The sequence below is a fragment of the Micrasema longulum genome, unplaced genomic scaffold (assembly GCF_059751315.1).
Source record: "Micrasema longulum isolate JH-2025_06_02 unplaced genomic scaffold, ASM5975131v1 h1tg001038l, whole genome shotgun sequence".
NCBI lineage: Eukaryota > Metazoa > Arthropoda > Insecta > Trichoptera > Brachycentridae > Micrasema > Micrasema longulum.
Window position 1 is genome coordinate 688,389 of NW_028278226.1, and position 24,951 is coordinate 713,339.

The following is a 24,951-nucleotide window of genomic DNA, read 5'->3' on the forward strand; positions in this document are numbered from 1 at the left end:
TTTCTTAGCAAACGATGTTGCGCCGATTCGATATGATTTATCCGGCCTACATAGAAGGGAGACCAGATCGCGGATGCAAATTCTAAAAGAGGACGAACAAGTGAGCAATATAGTGTTTTAACCGTGAACATATTAGTAAAGTCACTAGATGTCCTGCTAACAAAACCCAAGAGTTTTAGTGACTTGTTAATCATAGTATCAATATGTTCATTAAAGGTAAGTTTACAGTCCATGATAACTCCGAGGTCCTTAATAGACTTGACTACATCTAAATTAATATTTAAATCTTATCATGTTTATGGTATTTTCATCATAAATATTCGTCATTATTTTACAATATTATTTTGTTTGTAAGTATCTGTCTACTCTGAATCACTGTGGACTTGATGATTGTTGTTTCGTATTTTACTATGACGTCACATTACTAAAAAACTACATATTTTCTATAGTCTGTATGACGAAACACAACATCCGATGTTTAAAAATAACAATGGCGCTTGTTTTATTTATCAGATGGGGAAAAAACATCGAGAATTTTCATTAGTGTTTTTTATTATTATTATTTCCCGGGCAAACTCTAGTCTGAGATCTAGGTATCGGTTAAAGTCTGAGGCTGACTTCCTATTGGTTTAAAGTTCTTAATATATTATAGAATTTATTGTATATGCCATTATTTTTCCATTACAGTGTGTTGTAGCTTAATATTCCCAATGCTTAATACTAACCATTACCTACACAGCATATTGTTATTATTTTTTACAATTTAAATATTGTATTAAAAAACTGGTTTACTTTCTAGATATTGCAGTGCTCTAGAATATCTACCACCTACCTATTTTAAATCAGTTTTCACGTTGTTTAATATGAATTGTATATATTTTTATTGCTTCGGAGTTATAGAAAGAGACCGATACTAGATTATTTATTGCATGCCATTTCACGAGAGGTTAAATATTTCAAATAAAAACAGAAACATATAAAAAAAATTAACAATTTAAACAAATTAGTATCTATTGATGATATAAAAATTGTAAAATATAAGCTTCAAATGGATTCAGTATTTGGTATTTTCCAATCACTGGTTATCATAAAAAAAGCTATGATATACAGTTCCATTCAAATCTTTATTAAGCTTGGCTTATGTGTGCGTAACATAAAATTTTCATATAAAACATTTGAGCGTGCACACTTTCCCAAACAAAACTATTGTTTGTTTACTAGGTTCACCGACAGGCACTAACATAGTAACATAGGCTTAAATAACGTTCAAAAGCTCTGTCCTAATTTATTAAATTGTCATTCTTGTGTGAGGTCGAGTCGAAAGCAGGTTGCTATTGCTATGAACGTTTAATTAGCTATTTAATTAGCGTTTAATGAGCTATGAACGTTTTAATTAAACCTTAAACTTTAATGTTAAAAATAATTGCCTACCTACATTATGATCGTGTGGTAATAATTTGAGTTTGTTAAATAACATCATTTTTAAAACAATGCCCTCCGGTGTAACCACTTACATATATTTTTTTTTACATATTCATTTTACGGTTTGTATTTTGTATTTCCAATATTTAAATTAACGGTATTTGAACAATCGTTTTTTTTTTATTATTTTTATTTTTTTTATTTAAATCTTAAAATAGGGCACACATATCATACATATTGTTATGTGTGTTCTAATAATAACATTACAAATATATTTAATTTACAAATTGTTTATCACATATGTCTTGACCATTATTTTAAATTTTGATATGTTTTTTTATTCATAAATATTTTTTTTCATTTCGTAATACTTTTTAATTGCTTTAAATAAAATTGAATTTTGTGACTTTGCCTTTTTCCTAAATGGAAGTCTAATTTTGTTCTTTTCTCTAGTATTGTGATCGTGTTCATGCTGGTTCCGATCAATTTTTTTCCAAAATTCTGTTTTTTTATTAGAGTTTATAATTTTATGAACAAATATCATTGTATTGTAAAATATTCTTTGTTTATATGTTAATAATTTCATTTCATTTACCATCGACTTTACCCTCGTATATCTGTTTTTTTTCAAAATGATTCTAAAGGCTTTATTTTGTAATACAGTTAGTTTATCTATGTTTTCTTTGTTTGATAAAAATAAAATGCTACTACAGTAGTTAACGTGTGGTTCAATAATTGCTTTGTAAATAGTTTTGCAGGAGTCCTTATCAATAAATCTTCTGATCCTTCCCAAAATTGATATTTTTTTTGCAATCTTATTTATTACCATCTTAGCGTTTTGGTGAAATGTAAGTTTTGAATCCAACATTACACCAACATTTTAATTAATGCCTTTGGTAAAATCCACTATAATAGTAACGGAAATCAATGCTTCTATCAAATTTTAGCTGTTGCGATGAAAGCCTTATTAATATAACTGTATTTTCAGATATATATTATTATATTCTTTTAATTTCTTAAAATAGTATGTTGATTCTTTCCAATTATTGCATATCGTTCCAAGTAGTTTCTTATCATCGTGTCAAACAATATTTTTTAAAAGATAAATATGCATTTTATGCTATAACTTAACATACCTAATTTAACTAGAATGAGTATCATGTCCACTTGTTTGTTTTATAAGATAATTTAAATGTCTCGAGAGACCTCACACCAAATTGCCTGAAACTATTCTGAGGACCTGTTCTCACACCATTTTATTTTCATCACTGTGAATTTAAATGATTTTACAGTTACATCATCGCGCATATTCAATTCAATTCTCTGAAAACCTTTGATGATTTGAGAAAACTTAGAATACATATCTCCTTATTTAATTGTTTTAGCATTCAAGCATTTTAAAATTCAATAACGATGACATGTATTATAATTTAAGAGAGCTAACTTTATTCAGAAAATACAATAGAAAAGCTGTTTCAGCCCCCTCGTCCATTTTCAATAGATATATTTATGTACCTACATAGTTGTTGCACCGTAGTATTTTGACAGTACTGCAACCCGTGACGCTGTTACTGACACTGACACAATAATTACCCCACCTGAATTTGACAGGCTTCCAATTTCGATAGGGGAGATGTAAACGTGTTTGTTTAGAAAATCAAATGCAGATTTAATCAAATATACTAATCCTTACATTCATTATTCGTCATTGATCCTTATTCTTCTTTCAATAAATTTAAATGTATTCATGCAGGTTTTGTTATTTATTTAAACGGAATAATCGGCTCAACTAATAAACATAAGGTAAATTAATACTATTTATTGTTTCGCGGTAAATGTTATTTAGGTAAAGTTTGTACAAACTACGAATAATCGGATAAGCAAAAATTAATAGGTAATTTTAGAAAATGTTTTTTTTTGTGTTTTCATAAAGGTACCTCGCCTTTGCCATTGCATATTTGAATTATTTCTGCACGATTTCTAAATAAAATCGTCCATTACGAAGAGTACGAGTCTTCTCTATTTTATGTCTGTTCTACGACGTTAGCAAACGTTCACTTCGCGGCCTTGCATAATATCTAAATTGTCAAATCATTAGTAGACATTGTGGACAATAAATTTAATTCAAACCGTTAAAGATAAATCGTGGTATTTCGTGGATATCGTTCTATTTGATCGATATCACACCACCCACTGTCATATAAATGAATTTCATAATTAATTTATCACACACGGTATCAGTAAAACTGCTGTTGTAAAATACACGTGTTCGTAATGAATAATGTTTACAAATAATTGTCAACGACATCTCAAATACCGCTATTTCATTTTTGTGTTAACTCGAGATATTTTAATAAAGTTTCTAGAGGGTCACCAGAGTCAGTAATCGGTTTTTTTAATTTATTTTTTAAAATTCATGTTGGATAATATACACTGCTATTAATTGTTTCCCATGCCTTGTATTTAACGCGACAATATTGTGATCGCAGTTTACCGAAAATTTAAAAAAATATATATTACTGTGTGGTATGAATTTTTAATAAAATGTGTTATATAAAGATATAATCAGTATCTTTAATGGCCATTGTTTTTATTGTGACATTAGAGAATTACCAAATATTGTCTCTAAAAATTCCTCACCTCTTTCTTACAAAATACTTTAACTTTACAAAATAGTAATGTCTTTCAAGAATGAAAAATGTTTTTTTGTTGTTTTACTTCTCGCTATAAAAAAACTGTGCCGGGATAATCAAAATTATCATAGGCACTTAAATCACGATTTTGTAAATGCGCGCAAACAACCATTTAATTTGATTAAAGAGATCTGATATTTAATCACTTTCTACTCTCTGCAATAATTATTCTAGGAAAATATTGCTTCCTCGAACAAAATAATGTTGGATAATTTAACTAACGCTTTAAACACTTATTTCTGAATCGGGATCACACTGGATTATTCTATAATAATATTTCATTTGTACGTAATTATATTATCATTACTTTAAGATTGTTGACTCTTGTCCACCTTCACTCTCATTTGGCTGATCTGCGTAATAATATTACCCAGAAAAATATACCCCGATCGTGTACGTTACGTATTATAGCTATATTACGCTGAGAATGCATTGAACTCTGGGTGCTGTTTTCATACTTATCAACAAAAATATTTACATCAAATCGTATGTTTATCAATAATATTCGATAGCATTTAGTTTATCTTGCATAATATAATATTTACATATATTTAAGTTCACAGATTTTGATTAATTAAATGTATATATTTTTAATAAATATTTAGACATTTTTATATATTTTTTTATTCGACTGTTTGTACATTGGCGGGCTTATTTCTTCCAACTGACCAAAAAATAGATGTTTATGTTATACAGTGTGTAAAGTAGCCACTTAAACCAACCAATGACAGGTCATAAGCCCCGTAAATGCCTTAACATCCGTATTTCTATTTCTAAAATGTTCTTCATATTTTTGTAATTATATCTAATTTTTACCGCGTATAAGAAAATATTTTTGGATTATTGTATCTCACGTCGAGTATATTGAAAAACTCGTTTAAGTAAAATAAATTATTCATTATTTTTATAATAATTGACGATTCTCGATCGAATTTCAATTCAATTTGTAACGAACGTGTTTCTCTTTAAAATCTAACAATACAATTTTACGAATTCGACCCGGATTCGTTTTAGCACTAATGATAACATGCAACCGTGCAATTTCGTGCTTGGCAATATCTAGTGTACGCTAAACATTACCTGCATTGCATATCGCTGTGTGGTCCCACTCGCCTGCACCAATGAGAGCTCCGGTCTATATCTCCACGCTAGCGATTATTTATATTTATGTGTGGATTAACGTACTTTGGCATATGATGTCCACCCACCTTAAATGTAATCGTATACACTTGATTGCGAACAATATATTCGATTTACTTCGAATAGGAAATTTTCCGAATATTGTGTGACCTACTATACATTGTTTTAAGTATACCTAAAACCTATGTTATATTACAAAATTAACACGATAAGTTTAAAATATATTTACATTTAATTTGATTTTTTTTGTTCATTTTATTTAGCTTTAAAAACATCTGTAGCATTATTACATGTATGTATTTACTAACTAGCTATACTGTCCATTTATTTGCAAAAAAATACATTAGATTTTTTTTAATTAAAAAACTAAAAATATGTTTCAAAGCTAGTACAAAAAAAAACGTCCTCGAGACAAGTTCTGCTCTATTTGTCAAAATATTGTTGGTTGTTGAAATCGTCAGATTGTTGAAATCTAGAAAGACTTACACCAAAGAAGTACAAATCCTGTCTCAATTTTACAATACGACACAATATGGAAATGTCACCTTTCTTTTACATTTTTAAAGTAATAAGGGTCTATGAAATACTGTCGAATAAAAAAAAACTACTTTTTAGTAGCTTTAAAAAAAATGTTTGAATTGTTATTTTTAATTGCCGCAAAAACGGTCATTGCATTGGCCACGCCCCTATTACGTCACGATTTATGATAATTTTCAACTTTGTTCCAGACCGTTTGATTTTTTTTAGACCATCGTCACGAACCTTGACGTCACAATTATCAATGCCAAACATGTCGCGTTTTTCTAGTGACAAATTTAAAAAAAAAAATATTTTTTAATGTTATATATGAAAACAATTCTCCGCATTATCCATATTGATTTTGAAAGTACAATTAATTATTCTAAATCCATTTCATGTACTTTTATCGGTATTCGTAGTATGTGATATTTCCCTATTAAGACATTGGTGCATGCAAGCCAATAGTTTCTGCTGTGTTGACGGAGGACTCAATTATGAAATTTAAAATAAGTGAATACACGGCTTGTGAATGTATTCAAATACTTTTTTATTTTACGATTATTTGTTATCCCATAAGTCCCACATGGATATTAATTAGAATTGAACAGAAAAGGCGCCTTTATTTTATATTCTGTGCATTGTATTTCGGGAAAACTTCAATTATACATTATTGAAAAAAATAAATTATAAAAATACCATTAAATCTTTTTTTTAAAGTTAACTAATAAAATTACCTTGTGCAATCGTGTTACAGAAACTTAGAGTTCTGTATGGAAGGTTCTTTGATTAGTAATTTTAAAATCAAATAATGTTCATGAAAAAAAGGGCCATTTAATTTATAAATAAGAAAACCCGCGCCCGATTTGATATTTTTGCTGTTAACCTGCAATATCTTTTGTCCGTTTCATACAAGGTTCTATTTTTTTCAGATCCAAATGCTTATAATACCAATAATTTCAGATTTGGTTTTTGAGTTAGTATAAAAGTATACTTTATCAACTATAAACGATTCGGCGTTGTATTTTATTATGTTTCATTAATAGTAAAATCAAACAAACTCCGTATACCTTTATTGAATTTATAATAACACATTACCATTGCAATTCACATTACCTTAATTGATTACGGGAATAAAAAAAACTAATTGATCTGAATGCTAAGGGCGTAATGCGTGGTGAGTAGCTGACAGTGCTGACACATGACTTGAAAGTATGTACTATGTAAAATGCAATGACTCACAATAATGTCGGCGTCGAAACATTGGCGTCGGCGTCGTGCAGCGCCGATTACTAATTATGTATTTTAAATGATGCACTATACGTGGTATTACTTTAACTTGGTTTTACTCATAAATATCATGAATCCCCATTTTTTATATCGATTTTTAGCCTATTGAAGAAATTTTACTTTAATGTTGGGTTAGAATAACACTAGTACTTTCATATAGAGGAAGTTCAGCCCTATGGGAAATTGGATATAAAAAAATGTATTCTTACCCGCGGTAAAAATTAGAGCATTAAATTGTAAATCAAAGTTTTTTTTAAATGTATGAAAAAATAATAAAAATGTTTTTAATAAAAACGAACTACTTTGTATGACGTCGCTAGTTCTTCCGAATCAACCAATGATAAGAGAGTTATGATAAATTACCGGTGTACGGTAAATCAACTGACCAATCAGCAGAAAACATCCATAAGAAGGGGAGAGAGCTTGAGACGTCACACGCGAAGTAATTTTTTTAAAAAACACGAGACATATTTTATTTTTTCAATTTCGGCTCTATCATTAGTCAATTAATAAATAATAATAATAAAAAAACACTGAACTTCCTCATTGTGTATACGGCGTACATAATGGTTGAATTTGTATTTATATATTTTAGAATACATATATGGGAACAAAAACTAATTAACCATTTTTGAAATTAAACTTTCGAAATTTCTCTTTAAATTATATTACCAGAAATATTTGTTTTTTAAATCCGTCAAGAGCAGTTAAATAATGAAACATATAAATGATACATGCCTTGCCTTGCCTTGCTTCAATTCAATTAACAAAGTATGTATATTTATATTGTGAATTTTGTTTTATAATATCAAATAAATTTATTCATTTTTCATGCTCATTTACGTATTTATATGCACATATTTGAGAATGTCTAAAATTCTAATTTTATTGGTCTTCTAAAAATGTGAATCTATTAACTCTGATTTATCAATTTATCAATGAACATAAAATATTTATGCAGTTTACGATCAACTATGAATAATACCTTTTTTTATTATTCAAAAAAATATTTCATATCTACCTACATTCTTGGTTTTAGATATAACTAACTGGCTAACCAAAATGTTTAATAATATATTTTTTCTTTTTGAAAAAATAAATACTTGCTTTTCTATGATTCAAAAAACTAATTCAGTTTGTTGTTAAACCAAAAACCCAACCGAAAATTTGGATCGCTATTATTCTATGCAATAGATCGAAAGGGCATCTCTATAAGCGGGAGGGAATTATTACTCTGAGTTAAACAGTTTATAATATATATGTTAAATTTTGGTTTTTAAATATATGTGTTTCAATATATCCCATCTTTTGCTAAATGTAACAGAATTTTAGCACAGCAACAGCTAAATGAAAAGAGATTTTTTAGCACAGTCCTTTAAGAATTAAAAAATAATCATGTGTAATGGAAACTTGATTCAATATTAATATTCTTACTGTATTCTGCATGCATAATTTATATATTGCAATTGATGTAATTTTTTAATCTTTTCTTTTGTTGCAGGAATTCTTACGGATGTTCAAGCCGACTTCCACATAGGTGATGACAGGGGCGGTCTGCTGCAGACTGTGTTTGTGATATCGTACATGATATTTGCTCCCCTCTTTGGGTACTTCGGTGACCGTCACTCGCGGATCAAGATCATGGCAGCTGGCATCTGCCTCTGGAGTCTCACAACTCTCATCGGATCATTTATGACGGTAAATCATTCTTACATTCCTTTAGAAAAATCATTTGACTGCCTACCTTACCTTACATCTAACTAAAATAGTTCCTCTTTAAGTGCACTGAAAAATATGTACAGTGTGTTTGAATGTTTAAAAAGTCTATGTAAATGTGTTAGTGCCTGTCAGTGAACCAAGTAAACATTCAATTTTAATTTGTTTTAGTAGGCACACTAGGTTAAAACGTCCCATTATGCACACGTAAGCAAAAGTTTTTTTAATGGAATGAAGATAATTTTTTCAAATTTCATTGGAAGGTCAACAGACATGAATTATTTTATAAATCTATTATTAATTAAATATACTTTTATTATAAATGTCCAATCACAGGATTCTCAAAATCAATACAATTAAACAATGTCAAATAGTATCTTTTAATAAATCATTAATAAATATAACACGGACCAAATTATTAAAATACAGCAACAACAAACCATCACGCCGTTTTCCATAGGGGTAGGCAAATGGGACTGTCTTTGCATTCATACCTCGCTTCCTCTACACTCGTACATCTTCTCAGTCCAGTGTCAGATTTAAATTTTTCTAGCTTTCGTTTTGTAGAGGGTTAATATCAATTGAAATATACTATAGTATAAATAAATTTATAAATACTATAGTATGTATAAATAAACATAAATAGGTAATTATATGTAAATATATTATAAGAACCTGCTGACGAGTTGTATGCTTACAATTCAGCAGGATTTAAATTTTGATATTCTTTTGTAAATATATATTTTTTTTAAATCACTGTAGAATGAATATCACAATGCATGTGATTGTTACTTTTGGTATAACTGCACTGATTTTTTTTTCGGACTATCTTTTCCAGACCTCTCACAATAAATTTAGCCGACATTAATACAATATTTATTAGAGAAATATAATTATTTTCCTGCGTGCAAACCTGTATTATTATTGTTTCATTGGCTAATTGTTTTTAATATTTTTTTGCAGAATTTCTGGTGGTTTGTTTTTTTCCGAGCAATGGTGGGAATTGGGGAAGCGTCTTATTCTACTATAGCTCCAACGATAATCAGCGATCTATTTGTTAAAGACATGAGGTCTAAAATGCTGGCCGTGTTCTACTTTGCCATACCAGTTGGAAGGTAAACACTATTAAAACTGTTGCATGAAAAAATTCTCAATTTTTGTAATACTCACTCTTTTTTTTACAAAACAAAAAAATATTTTAAAAATGTGTACTAATTTTTTTTTAATTGTGTATAGGTTGCCTTGCACAAAAATCAATTTGGGATATCAAAAAAATTAAATTGTTAACTATTTATTGTACCTTATTTTTATTTAAAAATATAACATCATCACATGTCTTGTCAGTCTTATCCCCAGAAGTAGTTTTGCGCTCGTCTAAATTTATTGTACATATTAAATTATATACATTTTTAAACTGAAATATTTTCCCTTTTTTTAAGGTTTAAATCATACTGTATATCACAAATCGTCCTTGTTAGGATGGGTTGCCTTAGCCAATAAAAAAATCATAACAAAGATAATTCACTATCAGACAATAGACGTACCTGGTTATGCACATTTGGTATGACATCACTTTTATCAATTGAGATATCCAGAGACTCCATCCTAATTAAAAAAGAAAATCAACAGTATAATTACATTACTATTACGCATTGTTATTAATGTTTTAAAAAATAAATTAGAAAATTTAGTGTTATTTCGAAACCGAGTAAAAAAAACTGTGTAAAAAGAGGTTCCGGTGTAATGTTTAAAAACCAAAAGTATTCCTTTTTTCATACATGAACGATTCTATTTTTAAAATTGTTTTCATTACTTTTGATCAAACAATTACCCCTAAGTTACTTTATTAATTCATTTGTATAATACATATTCGATGCCGAGTAAAACCCATATTTATGCTTTTATTTTATATCTACTCTTCATACAAAAAACTTTGTTTTATATACAAAACCCAAAAGTATTGTGAGTTTAGGAACGAGTGAAAGGAAATAATAATAAATGTTTTTTTTTTCAGTGGCCTAGGATATATTGTGGGGTCAGAAACGGCCAAGGCTTTCGGTAGCTGGCAATGGGGGCTCCGCGTGACCCCCATCTTGGGAGCTGTGGCCGTCCTGTTGATGACACTCGTCATGAAGGACCCCGAGAGGGGAGAGGCGGAGGGGGGAACCCACGTGAGGGCGAGCACTTACAAAGAGGACATTATAGCACTGGCCAAAAAGTTAGTTTAGTTTTGTAAATTATAAAATATTTTATTTTTGACGAGATCAACGTTGCACATCGTAGTATTAGAAACTTAACTATTCAGTCCTTATTTTGGAAATACTCATTTTGTGTTTTATTAAAAAAATGTAAAAAAATAAAAAATTAAAACCAAATTAGCTAATTTGTTTATTCTTTAATTTTTTATTTGTTTTAACTTTTTTGTTTATCTTTTTCTATTTGAAGTTTTTGTTTATTTTTAAAGCATCAAAACTATAATATGTTAATTATTCTTTTTTTTTAGTCGTTCCTTCATGCTAACAACAGCCGGCTTTACGTGTGTGGCATTTGTGGCAGGAGCGCTCGCATGGTGGGGACCACACTTTATATTCCTTGGACTAAAACTTCAGCCTGAAAATACTGGGACTGTCAACTTTAGCGAGTGAGTTACATTTAAACACCATATCTTACTAGATACTAAAAATGACTTCATATTAGCCTCTTGAGGTGGCTCTATGGTGTGATGGCTAAGATGCTTGCCTTACGCTCAGGAGTTCCGGGTTTGATTCCTGTTGTGGTGCCAAAATGCATTATTATTATTAACAATCATATTCTTACATACTGTACAGATTAGCTAAATATCTCGCTGAAAGAACAATTCGATAGCAGTGGTGACTTAGATAAATGTACTGGTAAAATACAGGTTTATTTAGATAGTGATAAAAATAATATATGAAATATTATTAATAATTAATTAAACATGTCCGCTTCGTGGTCAAATGTTCAGCATGTTTTCCTACCATGCAAGAGATCTCTGGTTCGATTCCCGACATGGTTGACATGAAATATTAATTTTAAAAGGTGTTTTTGCACTAGGATATTTCATAGTCCCAGGACTGGGACCTGAAGCGCAAGACTGATCATCTTACCTTCATGTTACAAAAATGATTAAGATACATTAGGGTTGGTGTGCCGATGCAGTGCCCTATGCAGCATCAGGTGCGGAAATGAATAATGAATTAATTAAATGAAACATTTTTTCTTATAAAAAAGTTGGCATTTTGCGTCGATTTTCCCGTTTACTTCTTCCCAATTTCTTTATAGTCATATTGTGTGTTAACGCATTTTATGCGGGCTTCGCTACAATATAATAGGTTTATGCGACATGCAAAAATCGGCAATACATGATAAAATTACTGCTTTTATAAACCTCACTCTATCAGTTATTTTTTAATGAAATTTTGAATTCACACTTACCATATGTACTGCTTATGGAAATCTAATAAGAGATAAGAATAGAAGTCAAATATATATTTGCATTTGCAGAACTATGAGCAAACAACAATCCACATTATGAAAAGTATAATCCGAAAATGTAGCCATTCTGCTCACAAATCATCCAAAAAAAATGTGCGAAAATAAGACAGATATAATTTATCAAATCATTAACTCGACAAACCATCTTACCCACGACCTCTCACGTTCTCATAAGAGTTGAGTAAGAGTATGTGTGTGTGTAATTTGGAGCATATTGAATCATTGACATAAAATACTTTTCCCGCCTTAAAAGTGGAGCCGGCATTGCAGGTATTTCTACCCTTCCCGCAGATAAGCACCAGTAAGGCGTGCTGGTAGAACTACTATTTCCGCATAAAGTGTGTTAACACATTTGCATACCGTAGTTAATATCCTACTGAAGCATGTTCCTATCCGGAAGTTGCCTATAACCTGGTCATTTCCATATCCTCTGTGCATTAAAAATACATAACGTTAGATAAGGAGATTTTCTAGGAAGATTATGACCATAAATGCTTGTTTCCGTCAGTGTGTCCTACAAGTTTGGTTTGGTGGCGATGGCTGCCGGCATCATAGGAGTCCCTTTGGGCTCTGCGGTCGCACAGAGACTCCGTAGCAAGTACCCAAACTGCGACCCGCTGATTTGCGGCTTCGGGCTCATCACATCATGTCCCATCATTTACCTGGCCATCGTCATAGCGTCCAGCCATGCCAAGTGGTGTTTGACCTTTGTGTTTTTCGGACAAGTGTTCCTCAACCTTACCTGGTCTTTAGTCGCGGACATGCTACTGGTGAGACAAACAGACTCGGAAAAACTTCAACAGATTTTAAAACATATCCAAACGTATCCTAGACTTGATATGAGAGAATAATTTATATTTTATATGGGTCTGCATGATATTAGTATTTATTTCACATTTTCAATAATCATTTGATCATAATCCTTATTCGCATGTCCCGCTTAGCAAAATTAACGTGTTTTCCGAATCATATAGTTTTGTTTTTTTAAAGCATAATTTTGTTAAATGTCATTTTATCATTGTTTTTCGTAATTTCATTCATCGATTTCAGATTCCTTCACATTTGGATGTCTTCGTTACAGATTTTAACTTATCGCAAATCCACTATTTTGTCCCTGCAAAGCTAGAATAACTTAAGTTGGATGTTTCCTGACGTTTAATTCATCACCTTTTCTTCTCCTTTGCGGTTTGTAGTGTCTCCTTTACTTTCGGAGTGATAGCGATGCTGGCTGGATTAATCGGAGTACCCTTAGGTACATTCACTGGAGATGCATTGCTTAAGAAATTTCCCAATGTACACCCGATAATATGCGGAGTTGGAATGATTGCGAGTGCGGGTTTCTTTCTACTGGCCCTCCATACTGTGGAAACCCAAACTATAACCCCCTTAGTTCTGATGTTCTTTGGCCAGTTAGCGCTCAATTTAAATTGGGCCATTGTTGCCGATATGTTATTGGTAAGAATTCATCGCTCTTTTACATGTTTTCTATCATTTCCTCTTGTTGCTTCCTCATTAATTCTTATATTATATTTTATTTATTAAATCACCGCGGGGCTTTATGAGACTAAATACCCAAATATGGTTGTTCCTCATACGATCTTAGAATCAGATAACTTTCAATAAGGAGAACATGTGCGTGTCCCTTTTTACTCATGTTCTTCTATAGTGGTAAGTTTTCAATGCCTCTGAATGAATAAGGATCTTTTGTTTGAAAGTTCCCATGACCATACATCAAATAACAGTCAATAATACAGTAAAAATAAATTAACAGTTTAATTTTTATCCTAAAAATTACTATTTTTATAGCATGAACATTATTTATTTGATCTAAATTTGTTGCAACAGAGAGGGAAAACATTTTTGAGAAGGGAATATGGAAGTTTGCTATTTCAAAAGTATTGAATAAATGTTTGCTAGCTACAATAATTAATATATACAAAATAAAACAAACTTTTGACTGTATTTTGATTATGAAATTTCCATAATTTTATAAGAAATTTACATGTTATCTTAGGCTATTTATTTTTATCTATCTGCTGCTCTGCTGATATATACTTTATTCATTTTCATCAATAATTAAATTGTGACCACGTAAAAGGGCAAATACCATACAAATGAAAAAAAAACTAAAAAGTTTTATTTCAACGTAAAATGATATAAGAGTACCTTTGACAATCATTGAATTTAGTAAAAAAAAAAAAAGTTTTTTTTTCACTAAATGTTTTTGTTGAATTACTCTAAAAAAACAAAATCATTTATACCCTTCTATGTGGGCATAATTCAAATTCATTACTATAATGCACGAGTTTTATACAAATTTTACACTAAGGTTTTATAAATTAATTTCAACTATCTGAGCCATCTAGAAAATGTAATTATTCTCTCCTATCATTTCTACGTTTTTCTTTTAAATATTAGAATAATATAAATAATTCATGTAATGCGTAGAAAAACATATAATTTTACTTGCGAGACCTTGTGTCTCACTCTTTTTGTTACGACTAGTGACATCTTTGGATAATAATTAATAACTGTTGCATTTTTCCCAGTTTTTTCACATAATCTCTTTTGTTTTCAAATTTATTGCATAGATGGCACTTTAAATATTTTGTATTAAAATTATGTAGAGTTCTTGTTTTTTACTTTTATAATTTTTAATTTTACGTCATATTAAAAAAATTATAGTGCTGCGAAAAAATGCAATCATTCACTCAGTCACTAAAATCTATTTTACTCGATGAATAACCATTTGTTTTGTCCCTGCTCTTATAAATTAACTTATCACCTTTTTTTTATATTAATGGATAGTGTACATTTTATTAATCTTGTCTTTGTTTTTTTAGTATGTTGTTATTCCTACAAGACGATCTACTGCGGAAGCATTCCAAATATTAGTATCCCATGCTTTTGGGGATGCCGGAAGTCCATATTTAGTTGGAGTGGTGAGTTTTCATTTTTTAAATACAGTCAAACTTGGTTATTACAAGGAAGATGGGACCGACTGAATTTGCTTGTTATAAACGTTACTCGTTATACCAGAGAGAGGGTTCTTTCAATCCAATCACCATTGCATATTATCACTAAATTTACATATAATTCATACGGATAATTTAAAGACAAAACTATTAAGTAAAATTATAGTAAATGCAATGCATACAAATATACAACTTTCTTAATTTCAAATGTAGATAAATAAACATTTTTCACGCCACATTCTATTTCACAAATAATTACCACTTTTTCACAAATTGAAAGACATTTCCTCTTGTTATTAGACATGTTTATAATTCAAAAGTTAGTTTTTAACTGACCTAACATCACCCATTCATGATGTTTTTTATTCATTGACCATAGAATATTTTAAATCATTAAAAACATTATAAACATCCCTTAAACAAGGATGTCATTCATAAACTACAAAATAAGTTGTAAATTGTTATGAGGTGCCGAGCCTGTGGTTACTGAGTTACAAAGCTTGGATTTTTACAAGCAATTTCTACCGCATGTGACATTTTTTTTAATGTTGGAAAAAACACCAATTAAGTATTATGTAATCATAATTGTAGTTTTTTTTTCTTTCTTCAAACAGATCTCTTATGGGTGATGGTTTTGATCGTATGTCTTGTAAATATATAATAATTTGTCATTTTTATTAACAAAATACATATGTTTTTTTCAGATCTCAGAAGCATTGAAAATTTATTTACTTCCATCGCACTCCGGAACATTAGTCTCTTTACCTGTGGACAATAGTACAACTATTAGACAAGTATATGAAGATGACCGGGTCAAATTCAAAGCTCTTCAGTACGCACTTTTCACAACTAGTTTTGTGGAGTTATTGGGGGGAGCATTCTTCCTCGTAACTGCATTTTATATTGTCAAGGACAAATTAAGAGTAGAGAGAGAAATCTCAGGTAAATATAATTTATTATTTCTTTGATTCCTGTCTGTTTGAAATGATCTGCTTGGTTGCAAATATAAGAGATAGAAAAACAAATTAACTTTGGTACTGAAAATTTTTTGAAGTGTAAGATCAAAGTAAATAACGAAAACAGTTATGTCCAAAATGAATTCATTGCTTTTAAAAATTCTAGGTTTAACGAAAAAATATAACTAAATAAATGCATGTGTTTTCCAAATTTAAAAGCCACTTATCATTATTACATTATCAAAAGAAACAATACAAAAATGTAGTAGTTTAAATTAGAATGTTTTTGTGTAATTTTTTTTACATAATGTAATTTGAAACCTTTATTTTTTTTATCATTGGTATTTTTTTTATTTTTTTTATTTTATTAACATAAACGGCAAATCTGCCTTTTACAAACATTTATAATATTAACATATTTGGCTTAATATCTTTTTTTTCTTTTCAAAAACATGAATTTTAAAAACAATATTTATAAAAAAAAATCGAACCAAAAATTATACAAGATTTATATTAAAACATATAACCTAAAAATTATACAGCATATTCAGTAGAAAGTTTTAATATTAAAACATTCTACAGTAAAACAACAAGTATTACTGAATTCATCATTTTAACATAAAAAACTACAAGTGTTGGACACATGTTTTTTTTTTACATGCCTCATGTTGATAACATGTGAAACTAAAATCGTGAATATTACTTACTAATTTATTATTTCAATAATAATAGTAAATGGATAGTAAATAGCTAATAAAATGAAGGTTTAGTGATTCCAAAGACAAGCAACAAATATGGGACAATAACTTTAAAATATGTGGTTCCAGTTATGTTCAATTTGTTACAAAACAATCTGAGAAATGGCACTACCAAAAGTGACAAAGGCAAAATAATAGACTAGCTATTCGATCAGGAGTTTATATATTAAAAAATTGAATATTTGTAAATATAGACATATATAAAATAGAATTTATAACTAAGTAATATTCTCATGGATGTTTATGTGTGTATATGTATGTTCTTATGTATGTATGTGTATATATGTATGTATGGATATGTATGTGTGCATGTACGGGTATATATATGTATGGATATGGATGAGGATGTGATATAGATATAGACTTAGATATAGATATAGATATGGATATGTTAATAAATAATGTTTTTAATAAAATGCTTTGTGCCTATTAAATATATACACACTTCTGTTTTAAATTTTGGTACTCCGGTTCTGTATTTATTTATTTTTTATCTTAAAATTGCGTTATCATTCACTTATTTTTTGCTTTTTTTTTACATCTTTCTAAATATTTTTTGAAAGCATAAATTACGTGTACTTTTTTTCGCTCCCTATATTTAAGTTAGTAGTAATTATTATTATACAACTATGTAGGACTATCATATGATTAATTGTAAAGGATCTTTACCGACAAGCCATATTCTTTGGCTTGGTGAGTCCTGTAAAAAAAAAATAATATTAAAAATGTTTTAAAATAACCAAAATGTAATATTGTATGTAAATAATAAATAAATAAAATAAAAAAATAAAAATAAATAAATGCTGGCTTTTCAACAAAATTTTCAGTTTGAACTCTGTATTGTTGCAATATTATGTTTATGTATGTAGGTACCTTTTTTCCGTGTCATTTTTTTTTTATTCTCTTATAAAAAAATAAAATATTCTCGAATAAAAATTCAGTTCTCTGTGTGTAATAGAATCAGAATCCTGGACCGGTGTTTTTGACCCAATGGCTGCTCTTAGGTAAAAATCCTAAAAAAAGACATTGAGGGGAGAAGACTGCCGCCGAAAAAGTGTAGTGATTGGCGCATTTGCCCACCATGCTTGAGGTCCTGGGTTTGATTCCTGGGAAGGCCAGCACAACATATTTGTTTTTATATGTGGTTTAAAACTAATATTTCATTGTCCTTGGAATGACACCTGAAGCATAAGACTGATCACCTTACCTTCCTGTAACATGATCCAGATACACTGTGTTTTTTTTTAATGATATTTTAAAACAAAAATTGACATCTACAGATGTTGACAGTAATGAATTATTAAATGTTTTAATATCTCAAGCCATATTTTTACTGTGATAAGCATGTTATTCCATTATGATGGTATGCCAAATCATTTTGTGCATGCCACATACTATGGATAAAAAATATATTCACCATCTTTTTTTATAAACCCTTTTAAAATGTTTTAGTTCTTGTGAATCAAACCTTCCAATCTTAGCAAACATTAATGTTTTATTTTGTGAATGTCCTCCCTGTAAACAATATGAACAATCTGGTGAAAAGGTTATTTTTGTTTCAGCGTATTCTAAAATTATTTGATCCTATAAAAATGTTAAATCACCTATTCAGCTTTAGGTGAGTTTGTAAACTAACCTTTTACAGTACATAACCTGGTTATCACATTGTCAAATATGTAAAATATATTTTTTTTATGTATAATCATTATGTCTTTTATTTAAAATTATTCTAGATATGCCGGAATAATTTATTACATTTAAATTGTGATTTAAATTGTGATGGGGTGATTTTATTCAAATTCCCTTTCCACAATTGATCCAATTCTAATGATTTCCTTATTACCAACATAACAAATACATATTAACAATTTGAATTCTAAGAACCATGCAAAGTTCAATTAGCATTTGACACCAATTATAACTAACAATGCAGTTAGATGTAAGACATTCATATTACACAAAGTTTGTATGAATTGAAGGAAGAAAAACGCAGACAAAAAGGTGATTTTCACAAAAATGGTACTTTATAAATTATCCAACCATAATAAAAAGCAGTACACGAGATATAGGCGCATCAGCAAAGTTGCCTGCCTATAACGAATAATAATAATAATAAACTGATAACTTACTGTCTGCAAAATAGTTTTTTTTTTTTATTGCGTTGAAAACAATAAATATATTTTGTTCACTTCTTTTGTTTCAGAAAGTTCTGCTCAACCGACGCATCATTTTGCGGAAGATCTTGAATCCAATTTAAATCAAATTTCTTAGTGATTAATGAGTGCAGTGAGAACTTACAAAACTTTATTTTCCAATTTTTCCCCTGAAGTGACTGAAAATGACATTCGTTTTAAAATTGTCTTCTTACTTTTGTAGCACATTATTGATATACTTTTCTTTTGCTTATGAATGTTCGGTGAGTGGTGTTTATCCTAATAGATATATTCTTTTGGTAGGTATCAGCCAAATCAAAAATATTTTTGAGCGAAAAAATCACTTTGAATGATGACATTTTTTATTTAGATAAAAATTTATGCCCATTTTAGAAATATAATTTTTAACACTGCTAATTCACAAAGTTTTGACAAAGATACGTAATTTAGACATTAGCAAACTTAGAAGTTTGCTCTCCAAAATATTTGAAAGAACAAAGAAAAAAATTCCTCTCTAGATTTCATAAAAAATATAACAGATAACAGGAAAGATATTCAATTCATGATTTATTATTTACTTCAGCCAATATACTTATATAATTTTGTTTAGTTTGTTAAAATATTTATATTACTGTTTAATTTATTCTGTGTTTATATCAAAAAATCTATAGATGTTTATTCTTAACTCTTATCAATGCATTTATCAAAATTCATGAAATGAGGGTATTAAAAGCAAACTTAGAAAATTAGTAATTGATGCCAAAATAAACTATACATAAAAACCTACCTACCTAAAAAATAGCGTAATTCAAAACTGTCTCCTAAATCTTGCGAAAACATATTTCAATTATACTGCTTGACACTGCAAACTTAGCATTCTCCATTGAGTTAGTGAAGCATGGTTAGAAATCTCATAATTATTTTTTCAAAGTTTTTTGCAAATATCTCAGTAACTCCTTCAATGGAGATTTTTAAGTTTGCTTCTAATACCCTCAAATATTAAATGCAGTAATGGAATGAAATTCTGCAGGCAAGAATAGTTCTCTATACATAATATTGTATTTATATTCTTCTTCTTCTTGAGGTGCCTTGTCAGGTACCCTCGACGTTGGCAATCACTACAGCGAAAGTATCTCGGTCCTGCACTACTCTTGTATTCCGCAGCCAGGACAACTGCTTATTGGATATACTCGCCATAGTGATTCCAGAGTGGTTTCCCGTTGCCTTCTGTGGAATTTCCTGTCGGGGTTACCTTCCCTTAGCTGGTTGGTTCTGGTTTGGAGGCGCCAGAAACTCTCCTTTCATCCTCTCGTTATCTGCTGTGATCACACCGTTGAGTGTGATCCCATTGCCCAGGGTTCGCGACGTGGACGCTAACAAGTAGGACTAGTCGGTAGTGTTGCTAGTGGAATACAACTGGGCGTTCGCAGAGTTTTATAGAATCACATCCTCCAGCAAGATGTGACTCACTGCGACCCTACCAACAGTTTGAACCCCATGTATTTAAATATACACTGCAAATGTGATGACTTCAAAAATATTATCTTGGCAGTTGGATTTCTAAAAATTACCATGCATACATAATCATTATTGCATACATATACATTTTCATAAAAATGCAATCAACTTTTGTTTTCATAATCAGTAAAACCAACTTCCACATATATTTGACCGGTAGTTGCAATGAAAATGCTAAATGCTAATGGTCATATATTATTGACATATTGAAGTGCAAGTGCCTGTTATTTGCTAAATGCTTCAAATATGATTTTTCATGTAACAGTGAATTTGGTCAAAAGAATTGACAATAATGTATCTTCCAATATTTCCGTTTGATCGCTTGCTTTAAAGCAATTAAAAATATTAATATTACGTTTCATTTTAAATTATTTCCACTAAATATTTTATCTATTCCCTTCTCTGACATTGTATTTCATTCTTAATTTATAATAATTTGTACTAACTATTAGTTAATCTGTATTTCCTAACTTTCTAATAAAAATCTCATATATAAGCACGTATTAAGCGAGACAAGAAATGTATTTAAAATTTATATTGTCAATTAGAATAAATTGCTACTGTTTTTTTGCAACCACTTTAATGGTGAAAATTTCCAAAAAGTGCATATATAGTCGAACTTGGTTGATTAATTTATTATGTATATAACATTTCAATCTGTATAGGTAGTACTTAAAACCTTTGCTTTTTAAATTGACAACATTCTTAATTGATAATAAATGTTTATATTATCCAGATTTTTTTTATATTTCTGGTGAACACAATGACGGAATACAACAGTAAAGTGAATCACAATAGCAATGCTTTGGCATAGATTGTAATATAAGATATATTTAAAAAAAAAACCTAATCTCAATAGGGATTTAATAAAGGTGTACCGTCACAGCTACTTAAGCTAAAATTAGTTAAATTATTTCTGTGAATCATAATAATTTAAGTAAATAAAAATATTGCTTATTGATTGAGATCTCATAATATGTAACCAAGTTTGATTGTATGTTATCTGATATGTTCTTGTAGTAGATTATACTACGCCGAATTGGCGAGTTTTTGGCAGAATGGTTGCTCTTATAATTTATTATTGAACTAAGTACGCCAATTTTAAAGGTACTTTTTGAATAAAAAATGTATTTGTTATATGTTTTGCTTGGTTAAAAAGTGTTACATATTATTCGATTGCAGCTTAATACCAGTATGATTTTTGTGTCCAAAATTTTTCCTGTTAATATTACATAAGTTCGAGTCACTGATAAAACAGTCATGACTTAAAGACTGATTATGATGTATTTAATTGTAAGTTAATTTATTGTTAAAAATCGTCGACTTCAATATTTATTGTACGTTCCAATGATTTGTTGTAAAAATATGAAAATTTGCACTGAAATTCAGAAATAAAAAGATATATTTTTGTATAAAAATGTATTTTATTTTTTCGCTTTTTAATCCACAAGATTCAAAAAGGTTATAAAATAAAAATATTGTAACAATATAAAAAATATGACACGGGCAACATTTATACCAATCGACAAAATACTCACATTTAGCACCCCTATTTTAAACAAGTTTTTCTTGCAATCAATCCTAATGAGGATAATTTCTTTAAAACAAACAAATCTGAAATGTTGCATATTGGTCTAAAAATAAAACCCACTCTTTCAATGATATTTTTTTTCAAATATTTAAAACATTATTAAACCATTTAGAGAAAATTTAAATTTGAACTTTACTTCAGATGTGTTTTATTCATTAATAGGGGTGCACTTTTAGTCTTACGGTAGATATGATATTAGTTATCTTTACGAAGGAACCAACATCTTACATAGCAATTATCACATTAACTAGGTGGACCATCTATCACTTGGTCGCTTATGGAGTGTTCATTTTACAATACTATAACAAATCCAATTCCAACATGTAAGGCGGACATTAACAAGGTCATCAAAATATTTTAAACAAAATAGTAACAATTTTATCATAAAAAAATTAGAGGTAATTAAAAATTAATAATAACTTTTTAACAAGGTAAGGACATAATATTCATCCCATTGTATCAACTTGCTCAATAATCAAATTACGTACAGAATATCAGTGTGATTTTACACTATCGATCTTTCAAAATATTGTTTTACATACTGTTTTTTATTTTGAAAAAAATTTATATCTAACATGTTATATATTTGACTACATGTGGTATATTAAAGAAAATAATTAAGGGAGCTGGTGTTCTCGTGGCTTTTACCAGCAGCACTGAAATAGAACTTCATGACAAAACGAGCTAATTATGATTGTGTTGCCAGCTTTTTTGCAACTAGTATCAGAAGCATAAGACTGACTGATTTGTCCTCGAGATAAACTGCAGTTGGTGAATTTACATTTGAAATATTATATTTTGGTAGTAAAACTATCAGATTAAAAAAAAAATCTTAATAACTTTAATTTAACCCGTGTTACTCGCAAAACTTACAAGTATATTTTGATACAATTTAAAATTAAAGCACAGTTTGTTTAAAAATTGACGGAATTTATTCATGTGGCTATATTTGATGTTACAACTGGTGCGGTGTCAGAAAAGTTGTACATTCTACCACAATGTCATTAGATCACCCATCAGGAATCAAATCCACAAATGAGTTATTACAATTATTTATAGCAAAGAAAAATTTAAAAACCTATTCTTCAATGAAGGGCCTTCAAACTAAAATTGATATTTTGCAAAATATTTATTTTTTAATTCAATGATATGCATATATTTATTTTTAAAATCTTATTGCGGGTATTGAACATTAGGGTAACATAGCGAGTGTGGTAGGCATCTAATAAAATTTTACCCACATATCAAAATGCACATTTTTGTAAATTTGACAAGTTACTGTTTTGTATAATTTAATGGCTATATTTAAAACAATTGGGCAGCTTAAATGACTATGGAATGAGTATTTAAATATATATATACATATTACTATTGGTGATAGAATAACTCAAATAATTTCAATAACTGGCTAATCTTGATTGGAATATTTTTTAAATGATCAATTGGATAATTATCATCAAACATCATAGACAAAATGAACTTCAACAATAGAATGATCATTGAATAATATTTTAGAAGTTCACTAACCCACACATAGAGGTACTATGGAATGCGCTACTTCAAAGAAATCTAACAAAACGGTCACGCGCGATACATCACAGCAACTTGAAATATTATTTTCGCCGTTTTAGATTAAATAAACGGCACTAGAGCTGCGCTACACTGCACTGCAGAGGTTATCCTATTTTTTATTTTTAAAGTAGTAAAAATTGGTTGCACTTTTGGAATTGTGCTAAATAAATCATAAAAACCATCCAGTTTTTTAAATGAACTAATTTTTTATCAATGTTTGATTATGTCCAAATGCTTGCAGACTGGCTGGGTTTCCTCCCTAGGGAGTTGTTCATATTTAAATTTATTTCAACAGAGAGGGAAAACATTATTTATCCTCTAATAATTTATTTTTGTTCTCTGCTTACGATAGAAAAAACTTTTACTTTAACAATTATATCGTCGATGAAAATCCATCACAACTCAAATTGGACCACTTTAGAGGAGAGAGATTAAAACATTGTTTTTTATGTGGGTTTTGTAAAATTAAGTTTAACCAAAATGTGTTTTTTGTCAAAAACTGATTCTTCTATATGAGATCTATCGATTGGTGAAATAAAATTTTAGCAAAACGATACATGTGCAAAGTTGCAGCGAGTCGAATTGGATTGGATTATTATTTAACTGTGTAATAATATGAAAATATTTCAGAAATAACATACCTATACATAGATATATGTAGACATATAAAATATAACAAAAAATAATTTAATAATTATTCAATTATTTTTTTAATTAACTTAAACTTATAATATATTTCCAACACAAATCAACTTATTAACAAAATATCTAGACACATGTATCGTTTTTGTGAAAATTAAGGAAGTTTGGATTTTTTAAATGAATAGTTCCACCACTTCTATACTATTTATTAATTTCCAGTATACATGAGTTAAGATGTAGAATTTCTATAAAACAATATTTTTGTTTTTGTTTAAATCCTATAAAAACCTTTTCCTGAAAATTTTACTTTATGTGGATATTTTGCTTTGTGAAAACGGTCCTTAATTTACCTAGTTGTTTTTTTAAAATCCATAATTTTACTGAACACATATGGTCAAATTTGAGTTACGCGGAGATGGATTGCCGTATATACAGGTTTCTTAAACCTTGTCACATCCGAAACCATGATGATCAGTATGGAAAAGAAGACATA

At 29.3% G+C, this 24,951-nt stretch overlaps 1 protein-coding gene across 4 annotated transcripts in view; it reads left to right on the plus strand.

The window, feature by feature from the left end:
• The window catches only part of spin (lysolipid transporter protein spinster), a 73,858-nt gene extending 51,787 nt beyond the window's left edge, over nt 1-22,071 (plus strand). The window contains exons 2-10 of one of the 4 annotated variants that reach the window (XM_088232915.1): nt 8,563-8,759; nt 9,741-9,892; nt 10,792-10,995; nt 11,281-11,418; nt 12,802-13,063; nt 15,137-15,235; nt 15,973-16,210; nt 18,545-18,600; nt 19,186-22,071. In XM_088232915.1, the coding sequence (XP_088089041.1) occupies nt 8,563-8,759; nt 9,741-9,892; nt 10,792-10,995; nt 11,281-11,418; nt 12,802-13,063; nt 15,137-15,235; nt 15,973-16,210; nt 18,545-18,564 (1,310 nt within the window). In that variant the 3' untranslated portion in view covers nt 18,565-18,600; nt 19,186-22,071. Of the gene's footprint in view, nt 1-8,562; nt 8,760-9,740; nt 9,893-10,791; nt 10,996-11,280; nt 11,419-12,801; nt 13,064-13,486; nt 13,749-15,136; nt 15,236-15,972; nt 16,211-18,544; nt 18,601-19,185 lie in introns of all 4 variants that reach the window. The other 3 variants (XM_088232914.1, XM_088232911.1, XM_088232913.1) reach the window with 3 other exon arrangements.
• Nucleotides 22,072-24,951: the final 2,880 nt, after the last annotated feature.